Here is a 15,792-nt window from a genome sequence, read left to right on the forward strand (position 1 = left end):
TGCACAGTTGGTGCCCTGTGCCATTTTACTCTTTGGTAGGCCAGCTATCAAGCAGGTTTACTGCCTTTCGTCTTCAGGGGGCTTTCCGCATCCTGCTGCCCAAATGGTTTAACCTCCAGTGTTACACAACAGTCCCCCCTTTTAATAATCTAATTAAATAATCGTCCTCCAACAGCCAGCAGTCTGTGGCTACAGAGCAGGCTCAGGGGGCCGCATCTGAGACTTTTTCACTTTAGAGAAGAGTAAGAGGTATATAAAGGGATGCAGGTGGCGCTGTGGGTTAAACCACAGAGCCTAGGGCTTCCTGATCAGAAGGTCGGAGGTTCGAATCCCTGCAAGGGGGTAAGCTCCCATTGCTTGGTCCCAGCTCCTGCCAACCTAGCAGTTCAAAAGCACATTAAAGTGCAAGTAGATAAATTGGTACCGCTCTGGCGGGAAGGTAAACGGCATTTCTGTGTGCTGCTCTGGTTCACCAGAAGCGGCTTACTCATGCTGGCCACATGACCTGGAAGCTGTATGCTGGCTCCCTCGGCCAATAACGCGAGATGAGTGCCGCAACCCCAGAGTCGGTCACGACTGGACCTAATGGTCAGGGGTCCCTTTACCTTTACCTTTTTAAGAGGTATATAAAAATATCCATAGCACAGAGGGGAGTTTTTCCTCCCTTGTTAACATTCAAACTGGTGGGCATCCAATGAAGGTGAATGTTGGAAGAGGAAAGAAAGTACTTCTTCACATTGCACATTGTTAAACTGTGGAACTCAGTCCCACAGGAGGCAATGATGGCCAACAAATTGGGTGGCTTTAAAAGAGGAATGGGCAAATTCATGGAGGAGAGGGTTATGTGATTGGCTGCTAGCTGCTATGGCTATGCTCTTTTTCCACAGCTGGGGACAGCAATGCTTCTGCTTTTGTGCGCAAGGGGGTTTCCTATAAAAGGCATCTGGCTGGCCACTGTGAGACCAGGATGCTGGACTAGATGGACCAGTGGCCTGATCTAGCAGGTCTATTCTGTTCTTAGTCCTCACTGGTCTGGTTTTGAGCTTCCTTCATCTCTCCTAGTCCCCTCCACCCCCACTTTTGGTACTGTACTTCTGCTAAATACGGGTGCTCCCTGCATTTGGTTGGTATGTTTTTTTGGCTTCCCCTCCATTCGCAGCCCCAACACTGGAAACAGAGAGAGAATCTTAATTCATAGAGCCTGGTTTTTAGAGAGGGGCGACAGCTCAGTAGTGCACCCACTTTGCACCCAAAAGGTCTCAGGTTCAATTCCTCCCATCTCCGGTTATAATGACCGGGAGACTATGGAAGATACCGCTGTCTGCCTTGGGGGGCTTCTGCCAGTCGTAACTGGTGGTACTGGGCTTGATGGGCAAACAATCTGACATGGAGTGAGGCAGCTTTACAGAGCAAGCCTAAAGGCAAGTCCCAAGGAGGTTACAATTCGGAGAGGGAGGAACAGGTAAATAGCAGTGATGGCTAGGCCCCATTGGGGCTGGGAAGGTAGGGAGCCCAACAGTAGGTGGCGCCAGAGCCAATGAGAGGCCAGGCCAACAGATTCTAGATTTGCCCCTGAGGGAGCTGAGCCTCTTGGTCAGAGAAGAGCAGGCATCCCCAAACTGCGGCCCTCCAGATGTTTTGGCCTACAACTCCCATGATCCCTAGCTAACAGGACCAGTGGTCAGGGATGATGGGAATTGTAGTCCAAAACATCTGGAGGGCCGAAGTTTGGGGATGCCTGGAGAAGAGCCTTTTGCAAACACTGCTTTTTGTGTTAATGGATGAAAAATGCATCAAGATTGATACTCATTTTATTCCTGGCCTGAATCTTCCAACCTTCCAAGCTTCATAGGATGACCTCATGTCCTAGCAAGAGGAGACGGCGAAAAACTTATCCCATCCACTTTCTCTCCTCCCTCTAAGGTGGGAATACATACTCTCCAACATTTCTCCAATGGAAATAGGGACGTCCTGTTCCATCATCATCATTTTATTATTTATACTCTGCCCATCTGACTGGGTTGTCCCAGCCACTCTGGGCAGCTTCCAACAGATATAAGAACATAATAAAACCAACACAAAGCTGCCTTCAGATGTCTTCTAAAGGTTGCATAGTTACTTGTCTCCTTGTCTCGGGGAGTCACATAACTCCATACACTCCAAATGCGAACAGGGGACAGAGAAAGGGCAGAACTCCTCAATACCTTCTTTGCCTCAGGCTTCTCCAAAAAAGAAAACAATGCCCAACCTGAAGAATATGGAGCAGATGATTCAGCAGGGGAAACACAGCCCAGAATAAGTAAGGAGGTAATACAAGAATACTTGGCTAATTTAGATGTATTCAAGTCTCCAGGGCCAGATGAACTACATCCAAGAGTATTAAAAGAACTGGCAGAGGTGATTTCAGAACCACTGGCAATAATCTTTGAGAATTCCTGGAGAACAGGCGAAGTCCCAGCAGACTGGAGGAGGGCAAATGTTGTCCCTATTTTCAAAAAAGGGGAAAAGGGAGGACCCAAACAATTACCGCCCAGTCAGCCTGATTCTAGAGAATATCATTAAGCAAATGGTCTGTGAGCACCTAGAAAGGAACGCTGTGATCACTAAAAGTCAGCATGGGTTTCTGAAAAATAAGTCATGTCAGACTAATCAGATCTCATTTTTTGACAGAATTTCAAGCCTGGTAGATGAAGGGAATGCAGTGGATTTAGCCTATCTTGATTTCAGCAAGGCCTTTGACAAGGTGCCCCATGATATTCTTGTAAAGAAGCTGGTAAAATGCAGGCTAGACAACGCTACCATTCAGTGGATTTGTAACTGGCTGACTGACCGAACCCAGAGGGTGCTAATCAATGGCTCATCTTCATCCTGGAGAGAAGTGACTAGTGGGGTGCCACAGGGTTCTGTCTTGGGCCCGGTCTTATTCAACATCTTCATCAATGACTTGGATGATGGGCTTGAGGGCATCCTGATCAAGTTTGCAGATGACACTAAATTGGGAGGGGTGGCTAATACCCCAGAGGACAGAATCACACTTCAGAATGACCTTAACAGATTAGACAACTGGGCCAAAGCAAACAAGATGAATTTTAACAAGGAGAAATGTAAAGTACTACACTTGGGCAAAATAAAATAAAATGAAAGGCACAAATACAGGATGGGAGACACCTGGCTTGAGAGCAGTACATGTGAAAAGGATCTAGGAGTCCTGGTAGACCACAAACTTGACATGAGTCAACAGTGTGATGCAGCAGCTAAAAAAGCCAATGCAATTCTGGGCTGCATCAATAGGAGTATAGCGTCTAGATCAAGGGAAGTAATAGTACCACTGTATTCTGCTCTGGTCAGACCTCACCTGGAGTACTGTGTCTAGTTCTGGGCACCACAGTTCAAGAAGGATACTGACAAGCTGGAACGTGTCCAGAAGTGGGCAACCAAAATGGTCAAAGGCCTGGAAACGATGCCTTATGAGGAACGGCTTAGGGAGCTGGGTATGTTTAGCCTGGAGAAGAGAAGGTTAAGGGGTGATATGATAGCCATATTCAAATATATAAAAGGATGTCATATAGAGGAGGGAGAACGGTTGTTTTCTGCTGCTCCAGAGAAGCGGACACGGAGCAATGGATTCAAACTACAAGAAATAAGATTCCACCTAAACATTAGAAAGAACTTCCTGACAGTAAGAGCTGTTCGACAGTGGAATTTGCTGCCAAGAAGTGTGGTGGAGTCTCCTTCTTTGGAGGTCTTTAAGCAGAGGCTTGACAGCCATATGTCAAGAATGCTTTGATGGTGTTTCCTGCTTGGCAGGGGGTTGGACTGGATGGCCCTTGTGGTCTCTTCCAACTCTATGATTCTATGATTTCTCTGATGAAAATGGTGTTGTAAGCAAAAGCAGGACATTCGTGGATCAAATCAGAAACCAGAATGGCTTCTGTAAATCTGGGACTGTCCCTGGAAAATAGGGACACTTGGAGAGTGGGAATAAGGAAACCAGTGGCCTTTCCAGTTTTTCTACCATCCTTCATTGTCATCCATGCTGGCAGGCTGGCTGGGGTTGCTGGGAGTTGCGAGTGCAACAATATCTGGAGGGCTATATCCATCCCTGTTAAGGGTGTGTCATCTTAAGGCAGGGGTTTTCAACCTGTGTGCCGTGACACCCTGGGTTGCCCTGAATGATGGTTAGGGGTGCCGTGGGCAACACTGGCCTCTGTCCCTCTTTCCTTCCCTCCCTCCTCTGATGCCCCTGACCATTAGGTCCATGATGGACCCCTGACCATTAGGTCCAGTCGTGACCGACTCTGGGGTTGTGATTGGCTGAGGGAGCCGGCGGACAGCTTCCAGGTCATGTGGCCAGCATAACAAAGCTGCTTCTGGCGAACCAGAACAGCACACAGAAACACCGTTTACCTTCCCGCTGGAGCGGTACCTATTTATCTACTTGCACTTTGACGTGCTTTCGAACTGCTAGGTTGGCAGGAGCTGGGACCGAGCAACAGGAGCTCACCCTGTCACAGGGATTCGAACCGCCGACCTTCTGATCAGTACGCCCTAGGCTCTGTGATTTAACCCAGAGTGCCACCTGTGTCCCTTTATTATGGGTCTACTCTGTGTAAAACTTAGTTGAATACCACCCCATGATTTCAAATACTGGTGTGGTTCAAATGTGGCATTCTCAGCATCATCATTTTTCTTTTTAAAATGCTTCTTTTTCAGAGAAGAGGCCATCCTTGTTGCCCAAGCAGCACAGCTGAACCACTACCAACAAAATAACAGGGGCTTCACACACAATTAGCTGCACATGGGCAAACCTAGACAGCATCTTAAAAAGCAGAGACATCACCTTGCCTACAAAGGTCCGTATAGTTAAAGCTATGGTTTTCCCAGTAGTGATGTATGGAAGTGAGAGCTGGACCATAAAGAAGGCTGATCGCCGAAGAATTGATGCTTTTGAATTATGGTGCTGGAGGAGACTCTTGAGAGTCCCATGGACTGCAAGAAGATCAAATCTATCCATTCTTAAGGAAATCAGCCCTGAGGGCTCACTGGAAGGACAGATCCTGAAGCTGAGGCTCCAATACTTTAGCCACCTCATGAGAAGAGAAGAATCCTTGGAAAAGACCCTGATGTTGGGAAAGATGGAGGGCACAAGGAGAAGGGGACGGCAGGGGACGAGATGGTTGGACAGTGTTCTCGAAGCTACGAACATGAGTTTGACCAAACTGCGGGAGGCAGTGGAAGACAGGAGTGCCTGGTGTGCTCTGGTCCATGGGGTCACGAAGAGTCGGACACGACTAAGCGACTAAACAAACAACAACATGCCCATGTGCGTGAAACCCCTGTTTTTTGTTGGTGGTGGTTCAACTGCAGCGTTTTGCTTCCAGAAAAGAGAGAAACGGCCACCATGTGGTACCCTGTCCATCTCTGATATGGAGTATCAGAGGTTGGATGGCCATCTATCATGTATGATCTCACTGATATTCCTGCATTGCAGGGGGTTGGACTAGATGACCTTGGGGTCCGAACGCTAGAATTCTATGGAAGTCATCCAGATTGGTGGCCATTTCTCTCTTTCCTGGAAGCAAAATTCATATACACCAGGCATAGGCAAACTCGGCCTTCCAGATGTTTGGGGACTACAATTCCCATCATCCCTGGCCACTGGCCCTGTTAGCTAGGGATGATGGGAGGTGTAGCCCCAAATCATATGGAGGGCCGAGTTTGCCTATTGCCATGTCCCTATTCACTCCGGGGATCAACTCTCATTTCACTGTATGTTATATGTCGCTATATGCGGCTTTATTCAGTCAGATCTGTCTGCACTGACCGGCAGCAGCTTTCCAGGGTTTCATATAGGAATCTATCCCAGCCTTACGTGGAGATGCTGCCACGGAATGAACCTGGGACTTATGTAAATCAGATGACCTACCCCTAAACTACGGTCACATCCTCCTACTACCGTAGGCTCCCAGGAGGCCTCCAGTTGGTCATTTGGGGAACAGAATGTTGGACTAGACGGAACCACAGAGCTGGAAGGGTACACGATGGTCATCTAGTCCAGCCCCCTGCAATGCAACAATCTTTTGCCCACCGTTGGTCTCAAACTACCGGCTGAGCCATAGCTGCCAAGTTCTCCCTTTTTTTAAGGGAAATTCCCTTATGCTGAATAGGCTTCCTCATGAGAAAAGGGAAAACTTGGCAGCTATGGGCTGAGCTATCCCAAACCCGGCCTGATCCAGCAAGGCTCTTGTTATGTACGCGAACAAACATACATAGATTAAAAAGAGGCATATTTATTTGGTTTGGAGTTGTTTTACTCCATCCTTCTGCGTGCTCTCAGGAGGGATAGAACTGACTGGCAGATAGACAGACAGGAATAGATTAGATCAGGGAAGGGAAGATAATAGTTCAGATGGAGAGAGCGAAGACAGACACACGTCGGCGGGTGAAAATCCCACCGGCAAAGCTTCACCTGTTGATCTTCCCACCTGCCTCACACGCCCCTCACACGACCGAGCCCTGTCGCGGACTCCTGCCTGGACTCGCGTGGCCGATCAGCCTCGCGCGGCGATCCCGAGGGGGCCAAACGCGCAGCCTAGCCGTACGCCCAGTCGAGGGCGAAGGCGCGGCGGACTCCAATTCCCGTGGTGCCGCGGGGCGCGCACAGGCGCACTGGCCGCCTGTGCCTTTGGGGAGGGGGCGGCGGGCGGGGGAGGGGTGATGTCAGCCCGGCGGCTGCTCTCGGGCAGCCAATGAGCGGCCTCCGACGGCAGGTGGGCTTGGCTGGCGGCGCGCGCGAGAGGCAGCGCTCGCTGGCTGTCCATTCAAGCCCCGCTCGCGGCTCGGCTGCAGCAGCTGGCGCTGGCAGCTCTGGGCCGTCGTTTCTCCGCCGCCGCCGCCTCGCCACCCCGCCCCGCAGGCTGGGCATCCGAGGGGGCCGCTTGGATGCCCCTGCCCTGGGGGAGGCAGCGCGCTGAGCCCGGGCAGGGGCAAGCCAGGGCCGGGAGATGGAGCCGTCGGGGCCCTTCCACGACTCCGGCGTGGGCGATCTGGACGCCGACGAGTCGCGCCCGCCTTGCCCGCCCTCGGGGGACGAGCCGCGCCCGTCCGCCGCGCCCCCCAGCTTGGCTCCAGCGGCGGCGGCGGCGACGGCGGCGGCGGCGGCGGGTCCCCTGCGGGCTCCTCCCCCGGTGGCCGCCCTCCGCCCTTCCTCCCGCCAAGGGAGCCAGCCCAATGTAAGCGGCGAGCACTGGGCGGCCCCGGGCCACTCGCCCAGCTCCAGCGGCGGCGGCGGCGCGGGCACGGGCGGCAAGCACCGGCAGGCCAGCCCGCTGGCGCACCGGCGGGACAGCAACCCCTTCACCGAGATCGCCATGAGCTCGTGCAAGTACAGCGGCGGCGTCATGAAACCGCTCAGCCGCCTCAGCGCCTCCCGTCGGAACCTGCTGGACGCCGAGGCCGCCGCCGAAGCGCAGCCGCTGCAACTTCTGGGCACCGGGGCTCACCCGCCGGAGATCGTCATCTCCCGGGAGGACAACCACTCCCCGCAAGGGCTGCACCCAAACACGGCCGGGATGTCGGGGACCGGCGGAGCCCCCCACAAGCACCCGCCCGTCGGGGGCCCCTCCTTCGCCAAAGCGCCAAAGCGCAAGAACCAAAACATCGGCTACCGCCTGGGCCACCGGCGCGCCCTCTTCGAGAAGCGGAAAAGGCTCAGCGATTACGCGCTCATCTTCGGCATGTTCGGCATCGTCGTGATGGTCATCGAGACAGAGCTGTCGTGGGGCTTGTACTCCAAGGTAGGCGCACCCCCTCCCCCCAGCCTCGGAAGGCGTGTGTGTGGTTTGATGGGGGGGTGTCCTGGAAGGCGGCTTCCAACCTCTCCAAAAAGCGCGCACCAGCGCTTTCCAAACCAAGAAGGCAATTTCTGAATCGCGACGTGTGACTTTGTTGGGGAGGGAGGGTGGGAGGAAAAAGGGGAACCACGTCTAAAAACTGGTGAGGGTATCTAGCATCTTTTGGGTCGGTGGGAGGTGGCGTTAACATATCTGAATCGTAGAGAGGGTGGGATGGAAAACTGCTCCCCCTCTCCTGCCAATAGCAACCGAAGTTGCGCGCATGAATGTGCTCCCCATGGTAACGTTAGCGCCAATTGAAGTTTGCCTGGGTTTTCCCCTCCCTCCATTCACAGTTGCGGTTGATTCTTTTTTTTGGGGGGGGGGCGGCGGAAGGGATGGCATGCTTAGGCGAGAGGGAACACTCTCTGGTGGCTTCTTCCGCCCAAATTGCTCCCTTACCTCCCCAGAAAGAAGGTTTGATGGACCCCCCAACCCCTTATCCAGTAAGAGAGGGATACAGGTGGTATAGAGAAGTGGGGGGAGGGGAGAGGCGGTAGATAGAGGAAGAGAGAGAAGGGCGGGGTCACAGTGCTTTTTTTCCTGCTGTGTAATCCTAACCGTGCCTATTCGAAATTAAATCCCATTAAACCCGGCGGGGCTTACTCGCATGTAAATGGGATCGGGCATGCAGGCTGGAGTGCATTTTCCTCACCTAGCCAGCTTCCATCTGTAATCGCTATTGGAAGATGCTTGGGGGTGAGGAGCAGGAAAAAATGGTCAGTGGGTTTCTGCTCACAGCATTCTCTTATTTTTCACCCACCCCACTTGACTCTTTGGCATGCACACCCTACCGCTGTCTCCATAGGAGAATATTCCTGGATGGGGTGGCGACATTGGTGGCTGCCGTTTAAGGTTTGTAGTACATCATAGCGGAGGGGTGATGGGTTGCATTTTGAGAGCTCCCCCACCCCCTGACTAGGAGCCAAGGTTGTCCTCCATGTTCCCCCTCTTTCCTCAATCGGGGTTTTCTATGGGGTAATCCGGCTGTTGATTTCTGTAGGGAGTTAGTGGGGGTTGCAGCTGCTTTTCAGCTTGCAATCATGTGATTTTGACTAGTGTGTGTGTGTGTGAGAGAGAGAGGGAGGAAGATGATGGACAGGAAACCCCTTAATCATTTGAGACATGAGGCACCCCCTTTCTGGGCCCTGATGCTGCTGGGTTTGTGCCCCCCCCATTTGAAATGCACAGTGGCTCTTCTTCCCTCCTCGCTGCTGCTGCTGCTGCTGTAGCTCAGCGGCAGAGCATCTGCTTTTGCATCAGAAGGTACCTGGTTCGATCCCCAATGGCATCTCCAGGTAGGGAGGTCCCCATCCTGCAATGCTGGAGAGCTGCTGCCGGCCTGTGTAGACAATATTGAGATCGGTGGTTCGAATTCAGGCAGCTCCCCATGTTCCCTTTGCATTTGTTTCCTTTTTGCTGGCCCTTTTTAATAAAAAAGCACCTAAGAAAAGCCTGGCTGGATCCGGCCAAAGGCCATCTAACATGTTGCTCTCAGTATAGGGCACCACCTTTTCCTCCACTAGATTTATGCAGGAATTAAAGGGCTTTGGGGCTGAAATAACTCCTCAGACCCTTGTTTAGGGGTCCCTCTAACCTGACATTCGAGCTTCATGGGTACCAGAACTGTGGGAGGCAGAATTAAGGGTGTTGCTCTGGCTCAGTATCTGCTGTGAGATTTTATTGCTTGGTAGCTGCCTTCCCCTTGGGGTCTATCGGCTCCCTATCTGAGCCCAGTTAGCCTTGTGCTGCAATGTGGCATGGAGTTCCAGAGGTGAACTCTGTGCCTAAAATTCCCCTGTTTCAGCTCATTGATTGTGGAGATGGGGAAACTCAAAGCACTAGATGTTGCCGGACTCCCGATGGATTGGTCATGAGTGATGGGAGCGGAATTCCGCCACAGGTTTTCCATCCATTGTTAAAGGAGTGGTGCTGGAGGAACGAATGTTTAAAGAATGACGGTCCTCAGTTGCGTGGACAGCTGGATACTGCTACCAATAATTGACATAAAACGTGTTTTTTTTTATCGCTAATTTAATTTACAAATAATTTCCCAGCGGGCGTCCCAAAGAGTTTTGAAATATCTTGAAAGCATATATCAAACAGCTGCATGTGTTTAAAAACAGTCAAAATATTAGCATATTTTAAAGGCAATCTTAATTTTATATATAACACCCATCTTAAAACAGTAAGAACAATCGCTCATATGTCATATAGATACAAGTGAGCTTAGCCTGTCAGACTCAGGCCTGGGAGAGCAGGGTTCGAATCCGCACCCAGCCGTGTAGCTCAGTGGGTGACCTTGGGCCAATCGCTTACTCTCAGCCTAGTCTACCTCCCAGGGTTGTTCTGAGGATAAAATGGGGTGGAGGAGGGGAACAACATAAGCCGCCTTGGGCTCCTTGGGAGGAAAGGTGGGATACAGATGTAATTCATAATAATAATAATAATAATAAATTATAATATTCATGCATATGATCCTTTGGGAGGCCGGGATGTGTTCTGAATCCTCGCTGCCCATTAATGTAATTGGGTCATTCCCCAAGTTCCGATATTAGGGGGAAAGGGCAAAATATTTTTCTACCCACCCCCTTGATACCACACCCATTTTCATAAGTCCCTGTTATGCACCCCCCCAAAAAAATCAGTCACCTTATTTCCTAACCTGAGGGTGATGAATCCAGTGGACCTTTCCAATATTGCTGGCTTCTGACTCCCATCTCTGGGAGGGCAGAAAGTGGCTGCGGTGCTTTAGCTGGTGAGCATCTGACCAGCAGGGTTGATGGGCAGGGCTTGAGCTACATGGGTGCGCAGGGAGGCTGCAACTCTCCAGGTGTTGGTGGACTCCAACTCCCAGCAGCCCTAGCATGGCCACGGCAAGGAATGATCATGGGAGGTGTAGTCCAACCAATAATCTGCAGGGCTAAAGACTCTCATCCGTGGCCTCTTACTTTGTAAGGGAAGGGGCTGAAATTGTATGTGTTTTTAGGCGCAGGTGGACCGATTCACCTGCCCCAGATCCTATTCATTCTGAATTTCATTTAGATTCCCCCCCCACTCTATTGCCTTTCCATCAAGAGTAGGGCAGATAAGGGGAAGGTGCCCTTTAAGATTCTGACACCTGAGGAATCTGCATTTGCACGGCTATTGCTACCCCTTTGTGCCGCGGGACATTTAAGCTCAGAATCATAGAGGAATCATAATATTGTAGAATTGCAAGGGAGCAACAGGGTCATCTAGCCCAACCCCCTGCAATGCAGGAGGATTTTGCTGAATGTGGGGCTCAAACCCACAACCCTGAGATTTAAGAGTCTCATGCTCTACTGACTGAGCTGTCCAGCAGCTAGGGCATGGGTAGGCAACCTAAGGCCTGGGAGCCGGATCTGGCCCAATCACCTTCTCAATCCAGCCCAGCGTGTTTTTACATGAGTAGAATGTGTGCTTTTATTTAAAATGCATCTCTGTGTTATTTGTGGGGCATAGGAATTCATTCATTCCCCCCCCCCAAATATAGTCTGGCCCCCCACAAGGTCTGAGGGACAGTGGAGTGCCCCCCCCTGCTGAAAAGGTTTGCTGGCCCCTGAACTAGGGGCTTGCAAACTCCTTGGAGCTGAACTCAGCACTGGGGGAACTGAGGGTGGTGTGGCGGTTAGAGCGCCAGACTCGGACTGGTAGAGATGTGGGTTCAAATCCCCACCCAGCCAAATGATGCTCATGGGGGATGGGGATCTGTGCCAATAACAATCTCTTGGCCTAACCTACCTTGCAGGGTTGTTGTGAAGGTAAAGGGGTGGGGAGTGGGGTGTGCGTAGCAGAGCGGAAGGCAGCCCGTCCAACAGTGGGTGGAGCCAGAGCCAATGGGAGGCTGAGCCATCCCCTGATTGGTTGTAGTTAAAAAGGCAGGTAGGTGGGGCTGGTTGAGGACAGGCTGAGGCTGGCGAGGCAGTGCCTCATTTGCCAGAATGAATCTGTCTCAACCTTGGGCTAATTGCTCTTGCTTGCCTACCTCGCAGGGTGGTTGTTGGGTGGCAATAAAATATGGCAGGTGGGGACCGGTTGCTCTTTCTGCACATAACCTTCCCTTACAGAGATGTGGCAATAAGATGCAGGGCCGGGGGAAGCAAGGGCACCAGTTTTGAGCTCTTTGGAGGAAGAGGTGGAGAGAAATGCAAGGAATAAAACAAACAAATAAACCTTCCTGGCTGGGTGTGAGACGGTTTGTCAGCTTTGTGGCTGCTGTGCACATGTGCAAGATGCTTTCTCCTCCCTTAATTAATCTGCTTGTTCCTGTACTGAATCCTAGCCTAGGGAAGGAGCAAGCACACCACGTAGGACTTGCAAAATTGTGGGCGAGATTGCGAATCCTTTTTTTTTTTTTAAATTTTAAAAACCTTTATTGAATATTAAAATTACAAAAGAAAATACCAAGACAAGAAAGCAAATGAAAAATTAACAACCAAAGAATACAAAGAAATACATGAAACAAATACAGGTTATTCAACAATTCAAAAATCGAAACCTTATTAAATAAACTTCCAAGTCTCAGTATCCCCGGACTGATTCTTTACAATCCTATACCAAAAATCCAAAACTATGAAGAAATTGGGGAAAAAAAACGGATAAACAGAAAAGAGGAAACGAGACATACAAGGTAAGTCAATAGGGGGGGAAGGGACAGAAATGAAAAGGGGTGGGAAGGGAGGGAAGAAATAGAAAAGGATAGACGAAAGGTAAGTAAGGCTAAAAGGGATAGTTAAGAGAGGTAGCTGAAATTCCGACTTCCAAACACTTATAGTCGGTTCCCTTACATAATTAAGTTCTACCAGGCTACTCCTTATCTTGACCTTAGAATACATTTATTTCCTTTCCATTTCCTTATTTCTTATTATCTTGTGCTTCTTAGTCTAAACATATCACCATCTTAGTGCTTATCTGTTGTTTATAGAAGTGATCCTCCACATATTTCCATTCTTCTTTAATTTTTTGTTTTGGTATTCCTCTAATCAAGGCGGTTAATTTTGCTAGGGTCATGTATTCGGCTAATTTTATATACCACTCCTGAATTGTTGGGATCTTATCTCCTTTCCAATTTTGGGCAATCAGCTGCCGCGCAGGCATAAAGTAATATATTCTTCCTATCCTTCGGTATGTCCCCAGGTATTATGCTCAACAGCAGGATCTCAGGCTTTTTTTCAAAGGTAAATTTGAGCATTTTTTTCAGTTCTTCATATAGAGATTGCGAATCCTGAAGGTGAGCATGTGGCCCCCTGGACCTCTCTGCCTGGCTCTCCACGCCACAACTTTCGCTGGTTCTGCATTGCACCCTGATTATTTTCACCTGTGTCCTTGGACTCCCGATTGTGGCCGCCTGGATTCCCCACCCCTTCCTTAAGCTCTCTGCCTCGATGCCCTATCTGCATTATGGCTATAATAACAGTCATACTGCCCTGCCTTGCAGGGTTGTTGTGAGGATTCTGTGGAGTGATACATAAATGAGGGTTAGGGAAAACTGTGATCCCTCCCCCCCCCCCCCGCCGCCATTGATTGCATTTATATCCCAGCATTTTCTCCAAGGAGCTCAGGGCAGTATACATGGCTCTCTTCATCTCCTGTGAGGTAGGTTAGACTAAGAGGGAGCGACTGGCCCAAGGCCACCCCATGATCTTCTTGGTCAGGTGGGGATTTGAACCTTGGTCACCCAGGCTCTAGTACAGGCATCCCCAAACTGCGGCCCTCCAGATGTTTTGGCCTACAACTCCCATGATCCCTAGGTAACAGGACCAGTGGTCAGGGATGATGGGGATTGTAGTCCAAAACATCTGGAGGGCCGGAGTTTGGGGATGCCTGCTCTAGTCCAACACTCGAACTACCACACTATTAAGGCCCTCCCAGATGCTGCAGGTCTCATAATCCCTGATCATTTATTTAAAATGATCAGGCTGGGGGCTGATGGGGGTTGGAGTTCAGGAGACATCGCTGCACCCTTCTGTGAGTGCATTTAATATGTGGTCCCTGATTGGTTGGGACATGTGTTTAGGATGCTGCCGAAGCCCTCCAGGTGTTGCTGGACTACAACACCCACCACCCCTGTGCTATCTGGGGGCTGCTGGGGGCTGGAGTCCAACCGCCTCCCCCCCCCAGGGCACTGGGTCCCCCCCCCTTAATCCCTGGGATGAATGCTAAGCTATTCTCCCTTGCCCTGATTGCTTCTGATTTCGACACCGCCTTCCCCGCTCTCCTGCCAGGCTCACTTGGGTACCTGCGTGTCTGCATTTAGAAGGCTGGGGGAAGGAGTGAAGTTCTCTGCAGGGAAGGGAACGTTGGCATGGGAACTCTTTACAGGGCCTGAGAAGCCTGGCGGGGAGGCAGGGCTGCTCTTTGGGGACTTGCCAAGGAAAATCACACACCCTCACACTCTTCTCTACCCCCCCCACCCCCCCAAAACAAAACAAAACCCCGCAAAGAATGTGTGACGCTGGCACATTGCCACTTTTGGGGTTGGTGTGAACTGGAGCCTGCCCCTTGTTGCAACACAATAGCAGGTCCCAAGGTTAGGCTGGGGGAAGCGATTCTTTGCTTTCTTCTCATGCCAGTTGGTAGCTAAATATATCCCTTGCCTTCTCTCCCCCCCCCCTTTGATTCTGCATTCACTCTTTTCCCAGCTCTGAGGAAGAGCAGCACTTGGTATCTATCTATCTATCTATCTATCTATCTATCTATCTATCTATCTATCTATCTATCTATATATATATATATTAAGGAGGTGATGGAGATCAAGCCAGCTAGGCAGTGTGAGCTCCCAGCCCCAAATCCCTGCTTCCTTGTGAGTTGAACTACTTTGTGCGGGGTAATCTGCGCATCCTCAGGGGCACCCTTGTTTTATGCAGATCTTTCCCTTCTTATTTTGCTTTTTTATTAAAACCCCCCCCCAGTTGAATTTTAATAGCAGCTTTCAGGGAAAGGAAATGAAATGAAAATAAAAGGAATTAGAACAATTAAGTTGCCAGAGTCCAGGGTCTGGAAACCAAGCCTTATGAGGAACGGTTGAAGGAGCTGGGTATGTTTTAGCCTGGAAAAGAGGAGATTGAGAGAAGATAGGATAGCCATCTTCAAATATCTCAAGGGCTGTCACGTGGAAGATGGAACAATATTGTTTTCTCCTGCTCTGGAGGGTAGGACCTGAACAAATGGATTCAGGTTACAAGAAAGGAGATTCCGACTAAACATCTTTCAGGAGGTTGTGGATCGTTGCATTAGCTGAGACTCCTTCATTTCAGGGGGTTGGACTATATGCCTCTTGGAACCCCTTCCAACTCTATAATTCCATGATTATTTACTGAGCTGACCATTCCCTTTGTTACTTAGAAAAGCATTAATCAGTGCATTTTTGTTTCGTTTTTATCAACGTATTTGTTAATCTTTAAAAACTTCATACAGAGGAAATTATGTAGTACCTGGATATTGCTCCAAATAGATGAAAATAGTCAGACCTCCCAGAAACGCATCTGCTTGCTTGTTTAGATGCTCAAGTTTGTCATCTGAATCAAAGCTACTACACACCAGATTTTATCAAATTGTCCTGCCACGGTTGGAGGGTTACTTTCCTTGGGGCCTGCAGGCTCTGTCTGTGAGGTTCTGGATATTCAAAATGAAACTGCAGAGATGCAACAGTCAGAGCTAGGTTTCCTCCTTCCCTTTCCCAAATCGACTTTTATTCTCTCTCCCCTGCTGATGTGTAAATAAATCTTGCCAGCCCAAGGTCTACTTGGAGCGTAGCTGTTGTGCCTGTTATGAGTTTGAGCTGAAATCTAGGAACTGTGAAATTTTTAGGAGGGGTGATGGGACAAGTGAGATCCTGGAAGGAAAAACTGAAGCACTCCTGAAAGCTGTCATCCTCACT

At 50.1% G+C, this 15,792-nt stretch overlaps 1 protein-coding gene across 1 annotated transcript in view; it reads left to right on the forward strand.

Moving 5' to 3' along the window:
• Positions 1–6,817: 6,817 nt before the first annotated feature.
• KCNN3 (potassium calcium-activated channel subfamily N member 3) overlaps positions 6,818–15,792 on the forward strand; it is a 98,503-nt gene continuing 89,528 nt past the window's right edge. Inside the window, exon 1 of the mRNA XM_060269989.2 lies at positions 6,818–7,796. Coding sequence (XP_060125972.2) covers positions 7,005–7,796 — 792 coding nt within the window. The 5' untranslated portion in view covers positions 6,818–7,004. The remainder of the gene's footprint in view (positions 7,797–15,792) is intronic.

This window comes from Zootoca vivipara, chromosome 16 (genome assembly GCF_965207765.1).
Source record: "Zootoca vivipara chromosome 16, rZooViv2.hap1.1, whole genome shotgun sequence".
Lineage (NCBI taxonomy): Eukaryota > Metazoa > Chordata > Lepidosauria > Squamata > Lacertidae > Zootoca > Zootoca vivipara.